Raw genomic sequence first — 17,512 nt, 5'->3', positions numbered from 1 at the left:
CCAATAGTTTATTTTATAGCTAGTGGCAGTAATACAGTGTGGTAGCACAACCCAAGAGCAGGGCAGCATTTTTTTCAGCATGCCTCATCTCAAATCTTCTTACCTAGATAGCAGTTTTCTGTCAGGTAAAATTGCTCTTTGCTGATGCTCCATAGCTGGCGTCACTAAGAGGACAGTGAAATACTTTACACTGAAGCCAAATAGCAATCCAGCAGAATTTACTTCAGAGTGCAGAACTGCAACTTCTCTGCCCAAAACCATGCTAATGCCCATAGACAACTGGTGCCTCCCCATGCAGGGAGGGGCACTTTACCCTGCATGCCCCCACGATGTGTCACCTCTACTCACACCTCATCTTGTCCCCTCAGCCAACCTGTTGGTCAGGATCCACAACAGAATAGTTGTGGAAAGGGAGTGGGGGCAACAACAAAAAAAAGCCATACTCCTTTCTCCTGGCTGAACTCACTCCCAAAGCTATTCTTCCCTCTACCCTCACTGACTAGTCAGATCCCCACCTGCTTCCTACTGCTCTTCTCTCTCCCTATCTGCCCCAGTGCTGCTCCTATTTATCTAGTGCCTCCTCCACTATTCCAGTTGCATTCTTTCCTCACTCTGCTCCTCTCCATACCCAGTCCCCCTGTGAGCAGCAGTCACTCAAGCACTTGTAAGCCACTAGGCTGTACTCCACCCAGGGGCGACCGAAACTCCTTAAAAATGGAAGGCCCACCAGCCCCCAAACACTAGCCCTACCCCCTTGCACTGCCCCTTCCTCCTGAGGCCCAACCCCTGTGCTGCCCTTTCTCCCCAAGGCCCCACCCCTACTTCCCTCTGAGGCTCTGCTCCCAGGCCATTTCTTCCTCCGAGGCTCCGCCTTCTGCTCGCTCCTCTCCACCCCTCTCCTCTTGTCGCTCACCCTTATAGCCAGTAAATGATCTGGTGGTCACTTTTAAAAGTGATGAGACCCTAGCCCCCTGGCCTGCCCTGTTCCAGCGCCCCTGACTCCACCCATCCTCCATGAGCAAACAGGGTGGAAGAAAAACTTCCCAATACCTTCCCTTCCCGGCTGTAAAGGAACCCATATCCCCAGCTAATACCTCCCGGTCTGTAAACAATTACTTGGAGTGAAGGGCAGGAAGCTGGCAGAGAGAAGTGAGAAAGGAAGTCAGTAGAGTGTGGCTGGGCAGTGGCATGCCGGAGGGAGTGTGTTTCTATGTCTATCTGACTGAGGAGGAAGAACAAAGAGAAAGAGAGGGCTGGGGAGAAGAAGGCACAGGAGAGAGTGAAGAGGAATGGGAAGGTGGCCAGAAGAAAGAAAGAAATATGACAGGGATGAGAGAAGAAAAAGAAAGTGCAAGGAACTGAGGGGATGGGAGCAAGACAACAACGAAGAAGGGAGGGACTTATGGGAATGTCAGGGATGGTACAATATGGCCCTGAATAGACCTCAGGATTTTCCCCTTAAAAATGGTAAGTGGTGTATATTTGATATTGTGAGAATTATAGAGTCAGAGAGTTTAAGGCCAGAAGGGACCACTAGATCATTTAACCCTGTGTATTACAAGCCACCAACACCATCCAAAACCCACACATTAAACCAAAGTATTACAGCCCTCAAGAGATTAAATTATTGTGTGTTACAGGCAGAGAATAGGAGGGACTGAGGTGCACCAGTGTCCAAGGCCCCTGCACTGGCAGGGAACTCATTAAGTGAGATGATCCTGGCAAGTGACCCAAATCCCATGCTGCAGAGGAAGGCAAAAACGGTCACGGCAAATCTGAATTGAGGAAAAATTCCTTCCCAACTCCACATATGGCCATCAGTTAAACCCTGAGCATGTGAGCAAGATCCATCCAGCCAAACACCTGAGAAAAAGAATGGTCAGTGCCACCTTAGAACATTAGTCATTTCCGATCCCTTCCTGACCAGCTAAAACCCTGAAGCATGAGATTTTTAGGAACATTAGACAAAAACCAGAAGGGACCCTCAGGGCTGCTCAGCCCTTTCCTCACCTTCACAAGCAATCCCATCACATATTCCTACTCATAAATTTGTCCAGCACTCTCTTAAAAGTAATGAAGTTGTTTGCTCCCACAATGCCAATTGGGAGGCTGTTCCAGAACCTCACGGCTCTGATGGCTAGAAAATTTATTCTAATTTCTAGCCAGAAGTGTGCAATTATCTAACAAAATTCAGACAGTGACAAGGTATGTGGAGAATGTAATGTTTAAAGGTTGTTCTAGTGGATCTTTCTGGATTATACACTTAAGCAGAAGAAGAGAAAGGGCTTCACTGTGGTTTAAAAGAAACTCCACAATTTCTGTATTTTTCCTTGCAAGGCTCACAGCATGCAATCACTACATCATACAGACTTATAACACCCAAAGAGATGACTTTGTTTCTGAAGAATGTGCTCTGGAATGGACTCTGGTCAGGCCTCACGTGGACTGAACTTTTATGTTAATTGCTCACATGGACTGAACTGTGCTCCTGAAAGCCTGGCTTCCCTTGATTCCTTGTTTTCAAATGCATATTAGTCTTTGTAATGTACAACGATGACTAAATGTGTGAGTGTGTGCATGTAATAAGTGACATTTCATAATTAGTAACAATTTTCATTTTATTGTTTAGGAATGGGCTACTTTAGCTACTCAAAGTTAATTTCTATTTAAGATTAAATTAAAACCTGTGATGGAATCCATTATCAGGCCATGTGCATTGACCTGGCTTGAAAGGCATTTGGATATTGCAATGTCATTCTTACAGAGGGAGGTTCAACTACAAATGCTTAATCCCTTTTTTAGTATGAAGCCAGCTGTTAATGTAACTTTTATTCCTTAGGGAGTTTTAATTGCCTTTATCCTAACCAGAAAGTGTTCAGTACAGCAAGACTGATCCATAAGAACAGAAGAGGCATCTTATTTATTTGAATGCTGTCAAGTCACAAAAGACAATATTTTTTCAGATGTTTTGTGAATTGAAATTTGTGAATTTTGTGAGTTCAATAAAGTGTCGACTGACAGTACTTGAGGAGTGAAGTTCTTTATTTATGCACAGAAAAACCACCACATAAGTTGCACCAATTGAAGCAAGATTCCTTAAATTGGGAAAGTGCTTCATTCACTAGGTGAATTTCCTTGACTATCCATTCATGTCTGTAAGTGAATTTGCCTTGGTCACGCTTTTGTGCACAGTTTCTATTAACATTTCAGTGACTCTATTTTACTGGCAAAATTGTTGTGAAGAAAAACTTTCAAATTTGCATGTGCCAGTGTTTGGGAAAAACAAATGTTAAATGCACCCTGGATGTGCCTGTGCACTCTTTAAATTGAGAGTATAGAAACAATAACACAGCTTATTTTAGCAATCACATCGAAATAATACAACTCAAATCTGAAATATTTGCAATCATTCCACACCATAAAAATGCAGAAAGATTCGTTCAATAAGTATGAATAAAAATAAACTGAAGGTGCTCAAGCTCTCATATATTACTTGAGCTGAAAAAGAATCTAAATGTATTTAATGAATTATTCAGTGTAAATCAGTCCCTCAGGTCTGCTCACTTCTCAAGCACTAAGATACCACAGAGATGGGTGCAGTATAAATGACGAGCACAAGAGAAAAAACATTGAACAGGTGGAACCATCCTCCGGGCTGAGAGAGTATCTCAGTATACCTGGCTGTTCAGTCCTGTCCTCTCTGCTGAGACTGCCAACAAGGGTGCTGTAGCGAGGAGGCATGGCCTCCCTCAGACACAGACGTGGAGGGAATGCCGCAAGCCACCTGATGGGTGGAGCCAGGAAGGCCACGCACCACACACCGGAAGCAGAGGGACAGAACAGGAAGGGTAAGTATAAAAGGCTGGCTGAGCAGCTCATTGAGGAGGGAGCTGCCGAAGGAGACAGATGCTTCTTCCCTGCTGCTGGAGTGGGACGCCAAGGAGAAGCGTTGCTGCCCCAGAGACCAGCCTGAGCGTCCAGAGAGCCCTGTCACTCCAGAACCTGAGGAACTGCTGCTGCTACCCTTGGCAGTGTATTCCGGGGAGACTGAGGATGACCCCTGGACATAGGTAAACCCAAGGGGAAGAATAGGAAGCAGCCCAGGGAAACCAAGCAACAGTCTGGTCGAGAGCTGGCCTGATACAGGCTCAGCGTGTTGCGGGCGGATCCCCACTAACCCAGTGATGGATCACTCTGCCACTGTTAGGGCCTTGGGCTGGGACGCGGTGGAGTTGGGCGGGCCCATGTCCCCCCTGCCACCCCATCCTCAGGGTGGCAGTACTCCCCTTCCTCAGACCTCCCGACCTGAGCCCCATAGACTGTGAGTTGCGCTCACCACTACCTGGGCCCCAATCTAGCCCTCTGCTTTTAAACGCTGAATCTATTTTTGTTATGCAGATTAGTTTGGCAAGAGTGAGCAATTTTTCTGCAAATCCAACAGAAAATCTAAATTGACAGTATTTTGAAATCTATTTAGCTGACAGAATTTCTCATGTATATTTTGGCTTGTGATACAATTCTGCCGTACTTGATATTTGTAAACAAAAACAAAACTGACACAAAGGTTTTTTTTTAAAGGCAGCAGCTCAAGCAACCGTGTCATAATCAGAAATCACAACTCTCAGAACTGTTTCCTTCAACCTGAGACTCCAAGTGAGGAGTGCAGGAAATGTCACGCTTTTAAAGCAAGAGATCTAAGCAGGAAAGTGCATTTCCACAACTTTGTGCCCGCAAACAGCATACCAAACTGTGCATCAGTATTGAAGGATGGTCATTGGAACTACATCGGTATTATTGCACACTCTCTGTATGTTGCTCGATGATTGTTAAATTGAAAACGCCAGAGAAAAGTTCAAAAAGAAAACTTCAGAAAAAAAATTAAGCCTAAATACAGTAATGTACTTACAGGCTTAAAGTCTTCTCAGGAAACTTGTCCTGGTGAGGTAGCATATTCTGAAATGTATCAGACATGCCAAAACATCAGGAAAGCTAAAAACAGAGCAAAGGCTCATTATTCTGAAATAAACAAGAAACTTTATGAGTGTAAACAAGCAAGTACTCTAAGCACTGCTGGTATCATGTTTTCTTACAAAAAGCAAGAATTTTCTAAGAACAATGCAGAACCCAAAGGTGTAGCATTAAATATACTTACTACAACCCCATTCTTAGTGGTAGTCTCCCGGTATGTGAAGTTGCACACTGCCCAGGCCAGGTAATACGTGGACATGAGAGGGGTCTGCGAAAAGTGATCCGTAACCCATCCGTCTTCTTCAAAAACAGAAGTTTCCACTGGCATATTGGACAAAGATAAATAGGTTGCTTGATGCTTGATGCTGATTTTGAAAGTGGCCTTGTAGATGGGCTCATCAAAGCAAGGAAAGGCTTTTCTGGCATGAGTAGGAGAAAACTGTGTAACACCAAGGAATCTGGAACACAAACAAAAAGAAAAAAAAAGACATTACTGATTGATTATGTGCAGTGCTTGAGTCATGGACATACTACATGATATTGCTAGAATATGGTAGCTTACCAAAATAAACACAACTAAACTCTTAGAAGCAGCAAAGCACAATCCATGTACTACATACTTCTCATCCTAATTGTTCTGCTTTGATGTAGTTGTTCTTGGCATAAGTTCTCTCCACATGTACTATAATGCAATCCATGTAATATAATGAGACACAAATTTGCTAGAAACAACTTTACAAACATCACACTGATATTCAATAAAATACTCTCCCTTCTATTTTTACTTTGTGTTCTGCCTCCACAGTTTTGTTCAGCAATATATGAAAAAGGTAACCAATATTGGTGTGCAATGTAAAACAAATAAGCACAGTCTTCAGTTAAATCTAGGATTTAATGACCTTCAGGGATCTCACTGTGGTTTCAAATACTGATAAGAAAACTCTGCCTTTCTTTGGACATAATAATATATGTTCACTTAGCGGACCCCAGAGGATCATTATTTTCCACTGCTGATTATTTGTGTATTAATTGCATGTAGCTCTTTGAATCACACAACAATCTATTAGTGTTGTAACTACAGAAGTCCAATCAGACGCATTCTGTTTATGTGGGCTTTGCAAGTTTACATACCTAAGCAAGCAATTCAACCTCTACAAGTAAGGATGCTTTTCAGTCTTTTCCCAATAAATTTCATGAAAGAAAAACAATCATCTTAAGAGGCGACAAATGATCTCTTAGAAATATCTTAAAGAAAAAAAGGCATTTGAAATATGCTGTACAGAAAAAGAGACCTATACATTTTAATAATGCCACACATACAAGTGTCTTTTCTTTGAAACTGTATAGACTTAGATCCCGATCCTGCAAAGGGACACTTGTGCGGAGACCCTTACACCTACATTCAGGGAAAAATCCACCAATGTTGGTCTCTTTGAAGGAACAGAACCTACGTTTACATTTTCAGGGTATGCTTTATATTTTACATGTATGGATTATGAGTGGGATGGCAGTATGGTGTCATGGCATGTCAAATAGTAATATGAATATGAATATGAATATTGATTGGTTATGTGATTGTAAAGACAGGACATATGTGGCTGGTTTGAATGCTAACGGTTGCTTAACTAGTCATTTTCCGGATTTTTAATGAATGTGTTGATGGGAAATGCCCTTGAGAAACCTTAACTACAAGGTAAGAGTTTTTTGTGGGTGGATATCTATTTGATCCAATAAAGACAGTGGAAAGCCCTTGTAATCTTTTCAACTTAAAATAGAGTACTATTCTGCAACATGATTTTCTGTCATTCTGATAGAGCAAAAATAAGATAAGTACTTTACACACTTTAATTTTTAGTATTTACTGACTGAGCTTTTTGACTTTTTGGTTTAGAGCATTTATAAGAGTAACACAGAATTAAGTTACTGGCAGTTTTATGACACTTTTCTTACCATAATAGTATTAAGCCTAATATGTGACTTTTCAAATAAACAAATATGCAGTCATGTAAAATATGATGTTTCACAATGAGATTATGACCGATTTTCATAACAGCTAATCTTGTAAAAGGTTGGCACCTCTTATGTCAGTCAGACTTTTGTTATCAGTCTTTCATCCAAAAATCGAAGTCTTATTTGGTTAAAAATTACTGAATATTTTGGAAGGAGTACACTGTATTGTGGCTTTCTCGTCTCATTATTAATGAGGGGTTAGTAAATCCAGATTTATGCATAAAGTAGCCAAATATTGGGTCAAGTGTTGCTCTCAGTTACACCAATAATAACCCAGATAAACTCTATTGACTTCAGTTGCATTACTCTGGATTTACATCACCTTAACAGAGCAGAATTTGTCCAATAAAGAAATTTACTTTGCCTCATGTAGTCCACTTGCTTAAAATGGGCCTGATTCTGAATTCTTTTAACACCTACAATACCCAAGAAATTCAACAGGAATTTTGAGTTAACATGGAAGGCAGGACTTGAGCTCGTTGTTAGTAAAGCTAGGACTAATGAACTTTCTTCTCTAATTAACAATTTTAATGAGCTCAGACCCACAGGTAAATGCATGCTCAGGGAATTCTACACTCATTCTGACAATGTCTAAATGAGGAAACACTGTTTCAACAGACTAGCATCTAAAGAATGTTAAGAGAGCATCAATGAAATCTTTAAGGGAATGGAAAAATCTCTTAGTCTAATAAAAACTACTGATGAATTCTGCATCGTGTTTTTTTTAAATAGCAAGATGTGCATTACTGTATATTTCATTACATTCAGTACAATATTGTAAATATGCCAAACTTTACCAATAATAATAAAACAATACATGCACTTAAAAGGTGCCCATCACCACGGTATCTGGACTCCTATGTTATACTAGAAAAAAAAAAGTTGAAATTTCTCTGATTCCTGAAGATTAAACTGAGTATGTATATAAGACAATGCATACATTTTCTCCTAAAGAGCAAAGAAATGAGATAAAGATGCAGAATTTCTCTAGCGTACAGAGATCATAGAATAGCTCGGATGTTTTGCCACCTCTCTCTCTACATACCTTCCTTGGGCACTGCCATTTTTATCTTATAATTCCCAGAAATATCACCATCAAAAGTTATACTTCCAAGAATGAAAGCCTCACAGCTTGTCTATTCAGCATCCCCATGACAGTAATTTGCAGGTATTTTAATTCCATCTCATCTATTAAAGAAAGACATGCATTTCCTCAACAGCTCGTCTATTTTGACATCTTGGTTGCTATAAGAAAGAGGAATCAATGTGTTTGTTTTGTCTGAAAGTGGTAAGGAATTGATTTCATTTCATTTATGCAGAAGTTAAATAATCATCTCAGTTATTATAACATTCTGCAGAAACTATGCATTAATGTTTGTTGGATACTGCCAATAAATTACAGTGCATGATTGAAATGATGATACAAAATATTTTGTATCATTTCACTTTCATTTTAGCATTTTATTAAAGGTACAATAACTTCAGTGAGAAAGTTAACATTTTCATAGTACTGCCAACATTTCTGACTGATTTACGGCTTTCATCTATGGAGTCAAAAAGTAAGTGTACTGACTTCCTCCTCTATCTAAGGGGCGGGTGGGGGGGGTGGAACAGTAAAACCATCTACGAAAGCCTTGTTGTGCTTTTGAAGTCGCACAGTTAACCAGAGCTATTCCCCTCACATACATGAGTGAAAAATTATGTCTACAGTCCTTTTACAGCAACCACTACTCCAATGATGTTGCTATACTTTTCAGTCAAATATAAGGATGTCAAAAAGTTAAAGCAAAGGTCTACTGGAACATCAAGAACCTCAAATAACTTAAGAGAAGCTATGTTATCATATGCTATAGTAGAAATTGGTCTAACTTTCAGACTTATGAAACAGCTATACATATTTCATTTGAAAAGCAGGTTATTAATCAAAATGCAAATTACTACTTTGCAGGAAAACATTTTGAACAAAGACACCCTATTGTTTAGAGCGTGTATTTTATATATATTAAGTCATTAAGTCTTTGTGACATTTCAAAAAGAAAAGCAGTACTTCTATTAAACACCTAAAACTATAACAAGTTTTGGTTACAGTTTTAAAATAAATATTCTATTAAACCAAAACATAAATGAGCAGGATCCTAAACTGCTATAAATAAGCATCATTTCATTGACTTCAGTGGCATCATACTACTTTACACAAGCTGAGAATCTGGCCCAATATAATTGGGTCAATGAAGTGTATTTACAGTAGAGAGTGATTCATGATCTGAATAATCATGCTATGAGAGTAGAGTACTATATATTACATAGTTTGACACACAATTATCTTACTTCTAACAAACATTCGACAGTAAATACTTGATCATACTTGGTGCAAAAGTATAATACCTGTGCTACAATTACTCTTTTGAAATATTATATTGTATATTTAAGTTTCCTTTAATTATTTTCAACAAAGCTAAAATGTTCAGAAGTGAGATAATTATGTGAACTTTGTCTTTTTCATTTATTTATGTAATAAAGTGAATTCCTTTTCAACATTTCATTTTGTTACAGAATCAAAGATCTGAACAAACTAGAAGAACGCTGATTACTTCAGCCACAGTCCTTAATCAGGTAAGAGGCAGCATCCTTTTCTACAACTGAGCTCTGCAAAAATGCCATTTTACTTTGGTTTGATGACAAATCACACAATTGTAACGCTAACCCTCCCTGGGATTCTAACATCAGTCCATTTAAAGTTATCAGCAACAAAAGCATGTTTTAATAAGGGGGATGTTGACATAATTGAATTGGGGGGGGGTCTTTTTCTGTCTTCCTTACTTTTTTGGCCTACTATCTCTCATGTAAACTCTTTGCTCAGCATGCAATATCAAAGAAATTATTATGTTTAGAGAGAGAGAATCTGTAACTAGGATTTTCAATGACAGACAGCTTAAAAATAAATAAATTCTGGGAGCCCGGTAACATAACTATCAGGAAGTCAGTCCCACTTTCTTTATTACTTAGATTGTAAGATCTTTGGGGTAGGGACCCTCTTTTTCTTCTCTTTTTGCAGCGCCGAGCACAACCAGGTCCTAATTGATGACCAGGCTACTATGCACTACAGCAATGAAATAAATAATAATAATAAAACATCTATTGTTATATGAAAACAGCAAATAAAGGACTGATTCCACTCTCAATAACATTGGTGGCCATATCCGTAGAGCCGTGTGCGGCTACAAAATTTGTATCTGCAGCCGAACCGCGATCCACAAACATGGTCCACAGATATAAATCAGATATTTGCTGATTTGCAGGGCTCTACATGTCTACATTACAGGGACTATACTGGCATAGCTACGGTGCCATAGCTATGCTGGCATAACCCCTCAGTGTAGACACAGCCTATGCTGGCAGATGTGTTTTTTCCATTGCTGTAGGAACAACACCTCCCTGAGTGATGGTAGCTAGGCTGATGGAAGCATTCTTCTGTGGACCTAGCTGCGTACAGGAGGTTAGGTCAACATAGCTACATCGCTCAGGGGAGTAGATTTTTCACACCCCTTACAGACTTAGCCATGTAAGCCAAACTTTTAAGCAGAGACTAGAACCAAATATGCAGTAACTCAGCTGAAGTGAACGGAGTAAAGTGACAGCTGAATCAGGCCCTAAAAGATTGCTTCAAGCTTTCTGAATAAAATGCAATCACATAGGTAACAACAGTACAAACTTAAGTCCTATTGTAATGCACAAAATGCTATTTTTAAAAAAATAGGTAAGGAGGCTCTGTTATATAAACATATTTTAGTTTGGTACAGAAAGAATTTATTAAACAGATCTATTTTCTACAGGTGAGTTTTCTATTATGTTTTATTTTATGATGCAATTGAAAGATTATTCTTTCAACTTGTCCAATCCCTAGCCGCGCAAAGACACTTCTTATATGTTGGAAGTGATGCACAGTTGTTTTCATAATAAAGGAATAACTATATAAAGATGCATTTTAATCATCTATGCTATACCTACTAGAGTATTTAGCTGTAAGCATACAGACTGAATGTTTCGTTCACCTTAAAACATGATTAAACTAACATGAAAATATTCCCAGTAAGTAGTTCACTCTTGTCAAGTAAGCACTATTGAGTAAGTAGCCTGCATTTTATTAGGATAAAACTGCTTTGGAAACCTGTTTGAATGATAAAACTTAATGCTCTCCCAGAATATACTATGATAGAGTAGGCTGGCTGAATCAGTGAAACTTCCCTTGGAAGCATCTCAGTGATACCTTGATTTAGAAAAATCTAAAAAAAGAAGAAAAAAAGTCTCCCTTCTCTTGTTTTTGCATTTTCTCTGTCATCCCTTTGCTGATTTTCCTAATTATTCCTTTCCTTAATTTTAAGATTAGAGCACCGATTATGAGTATCTTTAGCTCCCCTGGACATCACTGGGGGAGATAAGGTGAAAAAATGGTAACTCCTACTTCCACAGGAGCTGCAAACACTCAGCATCTCTCATCACCAGACCCTAGGAGTTGCTGAACAAATTATATGTAGAGGGACCATTCCCAAAAAAGGAGGGGAAGACCAGCACAGCTGTAACACAAAAATGCCTGAGCTTGCAGTCCTTACTCAGCCACAACTGCCAGTGGCTCAATGGGAATTTAGCCTGAGTACGGTGCAGGACTGTCTCTCTGGAAATATAACCACCCTTACTTCCTAACAGAAGCATGCAAAGGTCTCTGGTATGCTAGTTATTCACTCTCACTTCTCCTTACTGGCAATCAGCAAGCTACACGGCATGGGGACCCTAGCATGAAAGTCAGGTATAGGATTAAAATGAATCCCTGCTCAGTGCTCTAGATAATGGTCACGTCAGAGCAGACCTTCTCTCTCAACTGCATCTCCTAATCAAAGCATCTAAAGGGTAGAAATGTCAGTGGCAAGATCTACAGCATGAAAAGAACTGCATACACTTGAGAACGCGACTCAGACCTGTCTCGTACAAGGTCCTAGCGCCCAGCCGAGCTCCCTCTTCTTTCAGTGGGAAGTTAGTAACGATTTTTCTGTCACGTTTTGGTTATGTCTAACCTCAGGGATCCTGCCCCGACCACTGACGGGCTTCTCGAGGACAACGGGGGATGGGGAGCTGACTGATGCATTTCACTCCCACGGCAGCGCTTGCAGAAGTTAACTGTAATTTGGCACTACCTTGAACATTTAACGTAGCACTCCCGGCGCTTTCAAAGAGGAGGTCCTGACAAACTCCTTGCCCCACTAGCGGTGCTTTATTAAGGGTGTGGTCCCTAGAGACTGTTTTTATAGTCATGTCAATTCCATGTTTAGAAATAGGAGACTAAGGCTAAAAGGGGGGGTGACACCGGTAGCTGCCCATCATGGGTCATGGGGTGTCCCCTGTGGCTGCAGACTATGAGACTGAGGATAACAGGGTACTTATCACCTGGGGCGTTCATAGTTAGGGGAGCCCTTTGCCCTCTTCCCACTATGGAAACATATGCCGGTGATGGGGTGGGTCACGTTTATGGGGGAGTAGCCGTACCTTCTCTCCCCGTGGAGCACATAGGAGCTGCGGAAGAAGCCCAGCAGCTCGTTCTCGATCAGGGCGCTGTAGATGATCTTGAGGTTGTAACTTCTCTGCGCTTCCAGGCTGCGGTTGAGGACCACCACGAAGACTTGGTTCTGCGGGTAGAGGAAGAAGCTGGAGACGCGCACGGCGCCGGAGAGCTTGTCCTCGGCTACCTGGACGGCCTCGATGTGCACGCGGTGGGCGTGGAGCACGATGTAGCGGCTGGCGTTCAGGCACTCGATCTGCACGTTCACCTCCCCGCAGAAGGTGAAGTTCTCCATGAAGGCGCTGAGCATCAGGTTGTAGTGCAGGGGTCTCAGGTGCCGGGGCAGGCGCAACTGGGTCCAGGGCGGCGGCTGCCGCCGCCGCTGCCACTCCTCCTCCTCGCCCGGCGCCTCCTCCTGGCGGCCGGGAGGCTCCCCAGCGTCGTGGTTGAGCCGGGCAGCCCCCGGGAGGCTCCCGTTGCCGCTCGCCCGGGCCGGGCTGTCTGCGGCGGCCGCCGTGCTGCACTCCTCGAAGCGCACGCTGAGCAGCACCGCGATCATGGTCACCACCAGCAGCGCCAGGATGGAGATGGCGAAGCCCAGCACCAGACGCTTGTGCACCGTGATGTGCCGCTCCGTGGTGCGGGGTCTCACCCCTACCGCGTCCGCCCACTGGCCCGAGAGCCCCCTGCTGCCGTTCCGCAGGGCGGCGTCCTCCTCGATCATCATGGGGGTGAAGGACGCGCTCTTCTCCCGCTTCTCGTCCAGGGCCATCACAGCAGCGCCTCCCCCGGCTCCTCCCGCGGGGCCGCCGCCCCGCTGTGGGGCCACGCAGGCATGGGAGGCAGCGGGGAGCCGGGACTGGGGGGAGGAACTGCCCGCCGGCGCTGCTGCTCCTCCTCCGGCTGTCACTTTCCGAAGAGCCACATCACACCTCTGGGAGCAGCCCCGGCCGGGGAAAGACTCCTCTAGTCCCCAGGAGGGGAGGGGGAGCCCCTGCCGCGGGGCCGAGCGGGGCAGCCAGGCTCCGTATGGCTGGGCGCAGCAGAGCACAACTTGGGCTCCTCTTCGGGGCGCTGCTGGGCACTTCAGCACATGCTGCCGAGTGCGACTCTGCGCGCGGGGAGGGGAGAGGCGGGGGAGGCTCCCGCTCCCTCCCTCCGCCGCCGCTCGCGAGAAACTCCCCTCCCGCTCAGTGCCCGCAGCCGCCCGTCCGCCTCCTCCTGCCGCTGCTGGGCTGGCTGCCCGGCGCCATGCGTGCGCCCCGCACCGAGCTGCCACACGGGGTGGGGGTGGGGGGAGTGCCTGCCTGCCTCGCTCGGCGCTGGCTCCCGGGCACCTGCCGGCGGCCGAGGCTCCCCTGCTGGTTCAGCTCCGCCTTGCCCTTTTCGGCAGCCGCTGGAAGCGCCTGGAGGCTTTGGGACCGGACAGCGGCTCTGCCTCCCGCCCGCGTGTGGCGCGGCGGTGAGTCTCAAGTGCGGGGCTCGCTCTGCAAAGTCGCCTTTCCTGCAGGTACAGCGCTTCCCCGCTTGGGTTGCATGAAGGCGGGGCGGGGGGATAAATGCACCCGCCTCACCCCACTGACAGCTGTTACTACGGCTGCTGTCAGAGACTGGGGGGAGAAAAGTAAGAGAGGGGGAGTGCGTGCGTGCCCTGGGGGTGGGGGAGAGCCCGGTTTAGCGGGCTTCCTCCGGGCTGGCACACAAGACACCCACCGTTCCAGGGGAGGTCGCTGAGCTGTCTGCAAGAAGCGCCGTGAATCGCTTCAGTGGCAGGAGCCTCTCTACCGGCCCCACTCCCCGCCCGTGACTCAGCCTGTGTTTAACTAGTTTCAATATATATATTTGCTGCTGGAGGGAGAGGGAGGCCTCCCGACTGATAAACACCCCCTGGCACAGGCAGATCCTCTGATGATGGGATGTGGCGTGTGTCAGATTACAAATCCTCCCAGCCACAGGATTTGCTGGGATTGTATGTGCGCCAATATATTCCCCGCATAAATATGGAACACGCACCATGTATTTCATTTAGATCTACTTCATAAAGAGTTGCTGAGTGCAACTTTGAATAGAAATAGTTGTATCATGCTAACCTAGGGGCTGAACCTAACAAACACTTAAGCAGGTGAGTAATTTTACTCAGGTAAGTATTCTTATTTAAACCAATAGGATTATGCTGCTGAGTAAAATTATTCACATGTATAAGTGCTGGATGGAACCCTTAGGGAACAAAAGACTGGAGTCAGAAGGTCCTGATCCTCAAAGGTGATATTCAAGCGCCTAACTTAACATAAATACCTTAGAGGGCCTAAATCCTCAGTTCAAGGAAAGTACTTAAGCGGGTGCTTACATCCATCCTTATTTGAGACAGCACCTAAGCACTTGCTGAAATTAAAACATGTTCTTAAACCCCGTTTTTGCTTCAGTTGGACTTAAGCATGTGCTTAAATGCTATCCTGAATAGGGATGCTTTCCAAACTCAGGGGCTAAAATATTTCTAGGGATGGACCCCACCTGCAAAATTCAGGTGCAGATTTTGAACACACTGACTCTGCTCCTCCCCACCCCCAAAAGTATGTGTTATTTGGATTGGGCAGGTTGGTTCAGAACTTTATCAACATAGGACCTATCTCCAAGAGTCAGCTCCAGCTCTGGATTTGTATTCCAGACACCCCTTTTCTCTTCTTCACTCTGCATTGTTCCGGCAACTGTCTCTGCATTTCATAATCAAAGCTATTTAGGCCCCAATCCTGCAAAGAATTCCATGTGTTAAACTTTACACACTAAATTGACAGGTTTCAGAGTAGCAGCTATGTTAGTCTGTACCCACAAAAAGAACAGGAGTATTTGTGGCACCTTAGAGACTAACAAATTTATTTGAGCATAAGCTTTCATGGGCTACAGCCCACTTCATCGGATGCATAGAATGGAACATATAGTGTGGAGATATATATACACATACAGAGAACATGAAAAGGTGGGAGTTGTCATACCAACTCTAAAGTACGTAAAGTTAAGGATGTGTAGAAGTCTTCATGGGATCAGAACTGTATTTTCTATCCTGCAATAACGGATGCAAAAAGTAACTTTTTAAAAATTACTTACACTTTTAAAAATATACAAGTAGGGCAAATCTTTTATACAGATGAGATGTCTGTGGAATGGGATATACTGGCCACTTTGCCTTCTGAAAGTGTGGCTGGTCTGAACTTGTGCTAATCTACTACCTGCTTTAGAACTGCTGTTATATGGAATATAAATAGTTACCTGCTATCATTCAAGCCAATCAGAATTTAGAAAAATAAAAAAATAAAGGCTCTGTCTGGAATGATCAAAGCCCTAGTTTTTATTTTACAATGCAGTGTTACATACTGCAATAGTACAAAATTGAATATAGAGTGAAATATGTACAAAAGTCACCTATGAATTGTGGTTCTCTGTTCTAGTAGATCTGTCCTGAGTAAAATCTCAGTCTTAACTACAGTTCCTCCATATTAATTGCACTATTATCCAGCCACCTGTTAGGCAGAAAAACAACAATCCTTTTAGTGGCTGTAAATAGGTTTCATTATATGTTGACGTTATAAGTTTGAGGCATATAGTGGAAAACTGTTGCCCTGTGATTTGAAAAAAAGAACCGACACTGGGATATAAAACCCAAAGCTGTAGGTTTAAAAATGTCAATTTATATATGTTTCATTAAACCCTTTAAAATGGACACAAAAGAAGTGCCTGAGTGCTTTTAAGTGTTTTGTATGTGGGCTGTCAATAACAGGCAGCAGAGAGAAACACCATCTTCTGTACTATTTTTTTCCTGCCATGTTTTCTAAGTTTACATGTTTGTTCCCGTCAGCAGCTCAGGGAGACATTCAAGCAAAGTCTTGTTTTAAGGGTATAGTTAGTCTGAAATAGAACTGAATTTTTTTGCTGTATCTTATAAGTTGCAACTTTTTTTTTAATAAAATACTATTCATGCAACTGAGAGCAGGGAAGGAGCTAAAATTTTATTGGTGAACATTTTTGTGCAGGCTTCTCATAAAAGTAGCATGTTTGGTGTCTTAGACAGTTGGACTGTGTTTGGAAATCAATTCAACTATGCCAAATTAGGGTAGTCTAAAGCAGTATAAGATGGCATAAGATATTCTAGCTATTTTAGCATGTAACTTGTGTCTTCATGTCTGAGATTTTCAAAATCAACTATGGAATTCAGTCACATAACTCAGGTTTGAAAATTTCAGGCCCCCTAAAACGGCATGGGTCAATAGAAAAGGTGATGTGTAAAGGGTTAAGGACATGCCAGTAAGCAACTGTGGGTCTAATTCCTTCTAAGAAAGGCTATATTAGTGTAAATAACAGGCAGGAGTACAGGAAGAAGGTTTAAGTAGAAAGAGCTTAGACTCCTTTAGATTCACTTCTGATGTTGGTCCAGTAACTCATGCAACACTCTAAGGCCTGGTCTACACTAGGCTTTTATGTCGAATTTAGCGCCGTTATATCGAATTAACCCTGCACCCGTCCACACCACGAAGCTATTTAGTTCGACATAGAGCTCTCTTTAAATCGATTTCTGTAAACCTCCCCAACGAGAGGAGTAGCGCTAAATTCGACATGGCCATGTCGAATTAGGCTAGGTGTGGATGGAAATCGACGCTAATAGCTCCGGGAGCTATCCCACAGTGCACCACTCTGTTGACGCTCTGGACAGCAGTCCGAGCTCGGATGCTCTGACCAGCCACACCCCGGGAAAATTTGAATTCCTTTTCCTGTCTGGGCAGTTTGAATCGCAGTTTCTGTTTTGACACCGTGGCGAGCTCAGCAGCAGTGGCAACGATGCAGAGCTCTCCAGCAGAGATGGCCGTGCAATCTCAGACTAGAAAGAGGGCCCCAGCATGGACTGATCGGGAAGTCTTGGATCTCATCGCTGTGTGGGGAGATGAGACCGTGCTTTCCGAGCTGCGCTCCAAAAGACGGAATGCAAAGACCTAT

At 43.3% G+C, this 17,512-nt stretch overlaps 1 protein-coding gene across 1 annotated transcript in view; it reads right to left on the bottom strand.

Annotated features, from left to right (window-relative positions):
* Positions 1 to 13,268, bottom strand: part of TRHDE (thyrotropin releasing hormone degrading enzyme) — a 299,578-nt gene extending 286,310 nt beyond the window's left edge. The window contains exons 1-2 of the mRNA XM_024212178.2: positions 12,517 to 13,268; positions 5,153 to 5,426 (exon numbers count right to left, since the gene is read on the bottom strand). Coding sequence (XP_024067946.2) covers positions 5,153 to 5,426; positions 12,517 to 13,256 — 1,014 coding nt within the window. The 5' untranslated portion in view covers positions 13,257 to 13,268. The remainder of the gene's footprint in view (positions 1 to 5,152; positions 5,427 to 12,516) is intronic.
* Between the last annotated feature and the right edge of the window lie 4,244 nt (positions 13,269 to 17,512).

This window comes from Terrapene carolina, unplaced genomic scaffold (genome assembly GCF_002925995.2).
Source record: "Terrapene carolina triunguis isolate 2854851 unplaced genomic scaffold, T_m_triunguis-2.0 Scaffold68, whole genome shotgun sequence".
Taxonomy (NCBI): domain Eukaryota; kingdom Metazoa; phylum Chordata; order Testudines; family Emydidae; genus Terrapene; species Terrapene triunguis.
This window is presented reverse-complemented; position numbering and strand designations above follow the sequence as displayed.